The following is a 7856-nucleotide window of genomic DNA, read 5'->3' on the forward strand; positions in this document are numbered from 1 at the left end:
GTGGGTTTGCCCTGGAATTGCCTCTCTAGACTCCAGTACCAGCTCTGGAGAGGTTGACCTTGTTCCCCACTACCCTCTTCTCCACCAACTCTGCTTACACTCTGCTTACAGCTCCTGTGGAAAGCTGGTGCACACACTCCTGGTGAAGCCATCTGCTGGACAGGCCTAACAGATTCTATGGCCGACCAGGCTCCCAGGCCATACTCTGGTGCATGGATCGCTAGATCATGGCAGCTGGCATGGGATATGGACTGATGGAACCTCTAAGCCTTTGCCCAAGTCTGCAGAGAGGTGGCTCCGGGGTTGCAGTATGCTCCCCCCAAGCTCTAGCAGCTGCAACCAGCAGTGCCCGGGGCTAAAGTCCAGGTCGAAGATCCCAGACCCTAAGGACTGCCTCGCCCCAGCAAGCCAAGTGGCCTTTACAAACCAGAGTAAACATTTTATTTACAAGTTTGTGGCATCCTAAGTGCATCGCGTCTTTGCACCGTGACCCCTAGTGCGGGGAGAACTGTTTAGTCCAACGCTTCACAGTGTAAGCTGCTTGTATCCGGGCAGGAGTGTTCGTCTGGCGCTGGGAGCCTGGCGGTGGCGGGTGGAGGGAGCACTCTGACTCCCCTCGGCTCTGTGCCGGGTGGGCTGCACCGGCCCGGGGCGGCGATGCGCGAAACTCCGCCGCTGCGTCTCGAACCCGGGGGCCCCGCCGCCACTGGAGAGTAGGCACAGAATCCAGCCCATACTGGAAGGCTGGGGGTCTGCACGCAGGGCTCCTCCAATCTCGTCCAGTCTAGAGGCCGCCGAGGGGCGCCGGGACGGGCTCGGGGCTTTTGGGGGCGCTGCTGAGGGCGGGCTGGGGTGCGGGGAGAAGCTCTGAGGCGCCGCCGCTGCTGTGACTGCCGGAGCTCCCGGCGCTGGCGGTGCTGCCACTACTCAGGCCGCCTAAGTTGAAGCCGCCGCCGCCGCCGCCGCTGCCTCCGCTGCTGGCGGCCAGGAGGGCGCCGGCCGCTGAGGCCTTGATGACCGTCGTTTGGTGCAGAGACCGCTCGGCCCCTTCAGTCCGCTCCGTGTCGCTGGGGGCCATGTCCAGAGACTCGGGGTCGCTGCTCTCGCTCTCTGCCTCGCCCTCCGAGCGGCTGGGGCTCCGCTCCTCCGGCTCGCCGTCAGCGGCCGGGGCTCCGCCCGACGGCTTCTCGCCCGCCTCCTTGTCTTTGTCCTTCTGGGCCTGAGCCTCCTTGGAATGCCGCCACTTCATCCTTCGGTTCTGGAACCACACTTTCACCTGCGCCGCGCCACGCCGCGCCGCACCGGGAGACAAAAAGGGACATGGAGGTGAGAGGCAGGCTCGCTTCAATCTGACTCTCGCTCATCCCAGACCCTCTCCCAAAGGCGGAAAAGCATCACTCACTGATCGTCCCCAGCACCTCTACCACAGGCCAAGTACTGTGTTAGGAGCAGGACCCAGAGGCAGCCCAAGGAAACCACGAGGACCACCAGGGATCCTGGCTTAGGGAAGCCGCTAGGACCGTTTCTCAAAATCTCGCCCTCCGACCTGTAGCCTGAAGTCACCTGGATGTTTGTTGGAAAGGCAGGTCCTTACACCTTGCCCTCAAACTAGGGGCATCAATACTCTAAATCAATGCTTCTTAACCCCATGTGAGACAGAACGACCCCCTCCCACGAATCTGTTTCAACTATGGACCCCTGGCCCAGAAAAATGCACATATACCCAAGATTTTGCACACAATTTCAAGGGTTTGGTTGCCCACTGTTAAGAATCCTTGCTAAGTCTGCCACTCCTCTACTGCCATTACTGAAGGCAAGTCAGTACAAAAATATTTCTTTTTAAGGAGGAACCCTGAGAAACAAAGAGGAAGGGGATTCAAAGAGTTAATCCCAGTGGCATGGGGGCACCAATGCTTCAGTAAAAGAGCATTTTCTTGGTGTGTGTGTACTCAGAAACTGATAAGGACCCTGACCCTGCCTGAGATAAACTAATCCTTCTGAGGGCTCAGAAAACGCTGGCATTAAACCTGTGCAAAGTGGAAGAGGGGGGTAGGGATGGTTTGGAGAATCTATATAAATATATAATCCCCTGGGGGACCCGATACTTTCACACAAGTTCCAGCTTCCCTTTTAAAAATAACATCCACAGCTGGTGGAAAACGGCTGGGCTCTTCCAGTGTGTGTGTGTGTGCTGGGGAGGGGAGTTGTGTAATGAAGGACAGAAGGGGAGGGTGGGCTAAGGGAGATGTGAAAAAATGCCTTCGGCTTCTGCCCTGTTCAGAACATTCAGCACCCAGGAAGCAAGGGCTACTGCTGTGAGATATGGAAGAACTGTGACTCTTTATTTTCAAAACTTAAAAAATAAAAATCCAGATCTTGAACTTGAGACAAGGAAAAAATTGAATTCGGGCACAATAGATTTGCTATTTGAAGATTTGTCTTAAAAAAACAAATGAAAAAAAAAAACAAACAAAAAAACTCAAGTAGGCAGAACCTGGTGTAATGCTCTTGGGCGGTCTAAGAACATCTTTTTTTCTTTCTCTTCCTCACTATCCCCCTCCCATCATGCCGTTAGAAAATGGGACTGACTGTGGCCACTCCAAGTGGACTTCTCACCCTACTGGGGCTAAGTAATTCCGTTTGAAATGATGTTTTCACTTCCTCACAACTGGGGATTTCACAATCCAGCAGCAGCAGAAGGAGGAGGAGGGAGGGAGGACAAGAGGAGGGGAAAAAACAACAACAACAACAATCTCTTGACTTTGGATTTTTATCTCTTCTGAAACTGCCCCCTACGGCCAACTGCGCTACGTTGGAGCACATAATTATTATCTCCTGCGGCCTATTTGCTTTCTCAGCAACAGGCTTTCCCTTGTTGGCCAAAATAAACATGCAGCAGCTTGTGACATGTATCTTTAGGGTGGGCTATTCTTTCTGCCCTTCTCCCCCACCCTCTTCCTCTGTCCCTCTCAAGTTGAGAAGTCCACGAAGTCTCGTGAAATTCAAGACCTAGTGTTTCCACCGCAAAAGGAGAGTCAGGCCGGGCGGAGGGGCCTTGGGGCTAGGCCTCGAGCTGCTGCCCCACCTAAGGGCTGTGCATCGGGGCTGGAGAGGGCTTACCTGCGCATCCGTGAGACCCAGCATTGCGGCCAGCTGCTTTCGGTCTGGCTTGGTCACGTACTTCTGAATCTCAAACCTTTTCTCCAGACCTTTTCTCTGCAGGTTAGAGAAGACTGCCCGAGACCACGAGCGCTTTCTCTTGTATGTCTGAGGCATGGTGTCCTTCGTGAGCACGGCATAGGGACCTGCCACCAGGGAGGAGGAGGAGCAGGAGAAAGACAGGAGGGCCCAGTTAGTGCTCTGTCCGCAGCCTGCATGCCTGGGGCTCACACGATGCTTAAAAGTGTTTTGCCTCAACAGTCGGCTCGGCTCTGAAAGCCCTTTCACGCAGGCTTCTCTAAAGAGGAAACTTAGGGCTCTTAAGACCAAAGGCGGAAGGCCTAACAGGAGTGTGGAGTGGACAAGCCCGGGGTTTCGTCTTTTAATTCCAAAGGAAAGACATAAACCGAAGGCATAGCCATCATTCTCAGAGTGGTCGAAAATAACCCTCAGGCCTAAAGGATCCAAAGAAGACAGCCTCGATTCTCTACTCGTCTGTGGGTGTGTGCACGTGTGTGTTTATGTGTGTGTGTGTGCACTCGCATCCGTGCCCAGGTGCGCAGAAGGAACCTCTTCGGGCAAAAGTGTTTGAGGTCATTCCAAGATGTGTGTATGTTAACAAGCAAGACCACTTGCTGCATTTTCAAACCACCCCCTCGGGAGAAATGACTAGGGAAAGCCCCCTCCCCATCACCCCACCTGCCCCACACACGCTTTCTCGACTACCCAAGCTCCCCCATCCCCCAGGCTACAAAAGACTGAACTAGCTTCCTGCGAAATCTTTCGCTTTCTCTCCGGACCCGGTAGCCTCAACCCGCATCAACTCCGGGATTGCTAAACCTCGGCATGCACGTGAAACTCCAGTAGATGTGTGGGCGGTCGACCTAAGCGTGAGGCGGGCGCTCGGGAGGGTTTCCATACCTGGAAATGTGTCTTGAAACTGATGTTGAACTGAATTTCTCGGGTTCGAGCTTAAGGGACTCAGGATGGCAGAGGCCTCATTAATGGGATCTAGAGACGCGAAGAACTGGCCGGCGGAGGGCTGCAGGCCGGGAAGATGCACCCCCGCGGGCCGCCCGCCGGTGAGCAGCGACGTGAGATCTGGGGACAAGGGAAAAGAAGAGGTGTTATCCCTCCACAGACCCACACTCACACCCTCTGGGATTTGTTTCTCTCTGCCGCCCAACAGCCCCTCCATTCCGCTTTCCTGGAGCGAAGTCTTCAGAGACCTCTGTCTCCAGCTCCCAAGACGCCTGTCTCCGGACACTGGCCAAAAGGCAGTGCACGAAATGTTCCTGTGTGTGCCCTGTAGGTCCACATCCATGCATATAACTACGAAGGGCTTTTGGTAAAGAGGCCTAAACAAGACACTTTCAGGCGTCTTCCAAGAATTCCATACAACTAAACCGTCCCCCCCAAAGAAGCCCTCACTCTGCTGTCTCCTCTTGGGAGTTCAGTCAGTATTGTTCATCTGTAGTCCTTGGGTGGAACTGCACTAGAAATCAGACCAAAGGAAGCGAAAATGTTCCCCAAAAGGGCTTGTTCTGTCCAATAATGTAGTTCTTTCTCCAGATATGTGATTAAAGAGACACATAGATGATAGTCCTTTGAGCAAATATTTATACCAACTATTTTTATGAATATTAATTCAGTGACTTCGTGTTTTTAAAGCATCCCTGTATTCTTCGTGTTTTTTTTTTAACGTAGAGCAAGTGAGTTTTAAACCTAATGCTTCACAGTCTCCTTACAATTCATTTCCTTCTTCCTCATTTTACCAACTTGCTCTTAATCCTAAAAACACTCAGAGGCATCCCAAACAGCCCCAGGGATCAGCGAGTGCGTCAGTTCACTAATCAGAGGCCTGCAGCCTCTCTTCCAAGACCTACCTCTCAGTGTGTTGCCTTCCTTGACTTTGGGGTCAAATTCTGCAGACAAAATGCGGTCAATTCCAAACTTGAGGTCCTTGCTGGAGGGGGCCGGGGCGGAGCCGCTATGGTGGGGGTTAGGGACCACTCGCGACCCGGAGGCCGGGGGCTGCAGGGCGCCAGCCCGGGGTGGAGGCGGAGGCTGTTGCTGTTGCGGTTGTTGCTGCTGCTGTTGCTGCTGTGGGTGATGGTGGTGGTAGGCGGCTGAGAGCGGGGACAGTCGCTGAGGGAAGCCAGCAGGGACTTCGGAGGGCGCCACCACCGGGGTGGGTCGAAGCGGGGATCTGGCGGCAGCTTGGAAAGAGGCGTGCGGGTGAGCCGATCCCAAGTGTGCGGTGAGGGCAGCGGCCGAGGCCCCCGCCAGACCCTCCGGGGTCGCCCCGGGCTCCCCAACACCAGCGTGCAGGATGTCCGCGATGCAGAAAGAGGGTTTCTTGACGGCGGCGGGATCCAGAGGGAAGGAGCAACCGCCGGGGCCGGCAGAGGAGCAGTAGGCGGCCGACCAGAGGCTGAAGTTGGACGCGTAGAAGGGAGCCAGCCCGGCGGCGAACATCCTGGAGGGGTGCGCCGAGAGGCCGCCGCGGCCTGGCTCGGCCGGGTGGATGGGTGGGTGCGCGGGGAGAGAAACGCTAAGTCCAGGAGGAGGCGGCAGCCCCGCCAGGGACGCTCAGCTTACTCGTCTCCGTCCGAACTGCAGACAGGCCAGGGAGCCCTAGCGCCACCGAGGGAGGAGGCGAGGGCCGGATCCCGGCCGGCCGGCCACAGCCTCGGCCCCTGGCCTCACTTTGAAGACGGCGCGGCGCCCGCGCTCCCCGCGGGCTGGAAGGCGAACCAGGGGCGCTGGAGCGGCTAGGCGGGCGGGGGCCGCAGCTGCACGAACGCCAGGGAAGCCGGGGAGACGGGAATCGGGCACCGAAAGAAACACCCAAACAGCTAAGCCTTAAGAGCTAAATTTAAAACAACAACAATAATAATCCGTTAGTTTGAAAAAAAAAAAAATAAGAGAGGGGAAAAAAAAAAACTCCTCTCTAAAAACTCCCAAAGTTTTGGCAGGAGCTTTCGAGTCAGACCCAGGGTAGGACCTCGATCCGAGCGCTCATTGGCCACGCTGGCGACCAATGGGGAGTGGGAAACGGAGGGGAACTGGGAAAGGGGGAGTGGCCCGCACCCTCGGCCACGCCCCGGCCACGCCAAACTGTTTGCTGCTGCCGCGTGGGCTGAGCTGAGTTAGGCGCGCACTCTGCAAAGACCGAACCGCGGCTCCAGGGAGTCCTAACCTCCCACTAAGTTCTACGGCTCCGAATCGGCACCAGGCGCGGAGAGTTGGCCACAGCGCTCCTGGAGCGCTCTCTCAAGGAAACTGGTGCTCCTGCCTATTTTCGAGGGTACAGAGCCGGCCTCCTAGAACGCTGACGGCGCCCAAGGTTTCCCTCCTCTCTTTACTTCTCTCGGGCCCGATTTTTCTCCAGTCGGCCTCTATCCCCGAGAGTAAGTGTCCTCTACCAAGCTCAGTCTTTCGTAGGTCCCGGCCCCGCGCGGCCCTGCCTGGGCTATCGCGCGCGAGTGCAGCGGCACTGGGCCCCCCCGCACCCGCCCCCCGCAAGGGAGCACCTCGTCTGCTTCCCGGCCGCAGAGATCCTCAGGGAAGAGAGGAGGGGCAGTTGCAAATGAGCTTTATTCTGAGCTGTCACACACTGACAGCTTGAACGAGTGACTTTTCAAACAAAGTAAGACGGATGTCTCCGAACGACTCTCTAGGACACAGCCAAACCTTCCCCCTACTCCACCCCCCGAGCCTCAGGGACAACAAAACAGGCCGCCGTCCGAAAGCCGGGAGCGCGGCACGCGCGTCCCCTCCTCTGCTGCACCTTGTAGGAAATGTCACCCTCCCTCCTCCGCCACATCCCGGATCACGTGGCGTCCGTTGTTTTGCAAGTGCCCACAAGAGTCGATTTCCTTGGGGTTAAATGCTGCTTTCATTGCTGCGACTGTTTCCCCAGGGAACCCCTTAGGCCTGGTCGCAGGAAAAGCTGCAGTGGGGGCGGAAGCCTCCTATTCGCACTTGGGGTCTTTGGAGCACAGAGTGGGTGTTGTGGGGGTTTTCTGCAACATCAACATCTCTATTTTAAGAATTCGTTCTCTTTTAAATTAGAGTCAGAATGGATTTCCCCACCCCTCTCCCAAACAAACCACAGGCCACCCAGATGAGTTCTTCTTTCACATTTTCAGGAAGAAACTAAAATGATACTAATAATGAAGCCACGAAACTTTTGTTTTCGATTGTTCTAATAAGCATCTTCTAATAGAACTTCCGTGCTTCTCTGGCATTTTCCTCCCCAAACTTTCAGTATCGTTGCCATAAAACTTCTGTGGCATTTTAAAATTTCACTAAAGTACTAACAGGTCTTTACCAAAGAAACCCAGAAAGACAACTGAATTTGCCATGCCTATCTCGAGTTCGTGCCTATCTCGAGTCCGGGGTTTGGGCTATTGGTTTCTGGTCACTGGTTGCAGATGCTGTCATTTTAAGCTTTTGGCTTTCTCCAGGAAAGTAACAATCACGAATCAATTATTTGTGACCAGTCAGCTTTGAGAACAACGCCGCCCCACCTCTCTCTCCAACCAGCTTCTGTCTCTCTCTGTCCTCTGTCTCTCCCCCACCTCTTACTCAAGAGGTTTCTTTCCCTGCTCCGTGGAGCCGGGAAAGAGATGTTACGTCCAGAGATTGAAAAGGGCGGCGGGGGAGGGGGGGGTGATCTGCTAAGGTCATGG

At 55.3% G+C, this 7856-nt stretch overlaps 1 protein-coding gene across 1 annotated transcript; it reads right to left on the reverse strand.

Annotated features, from left to right (window-relative positions):
- Positions 1–418: 418 nt before the first annotated feature.
- HLX (H2.0 like homeobox) lies at positions 419–6135 on the reverse strand. The gene is made up of 4 exons (XM_081495409.1): positions 5046–6135; positions 4081–4260; positions 3121–3305; positions 419–1276 (listed from the first exon to the last, which is right to left on the reverse strand). Exons 1-4 carry the CDS (start codon positions 5635–5637, stop codon positions 785–787), a joined length of 1449 nt encoding a protein of 482 aa, XP_081351535.1. The 5' UTR covers positions 5638–6135; the 3' UTR covers positions 419–784.
- Between the last annotated feature and the right edge of the window lie 1721 nt (positions 6136–7856).

The sequence above is a fragment of the Giraffa tippelskirchi genome, chromosome 5 (genome assembly GCF_054371585.1).
Source record: "Giraffa tippelskirchi isolate mGirTip1 chromosome 5, T2T-mGirTip1v1.2.pri, whole genome shotgun sequence".
Taxonomy (NCBI): Eukaryota; Metazoa; Chordata; class Mammalia; order Artiodactyla; family Giraffidae; genus Giraffa; species Giraffa tippelskirchi.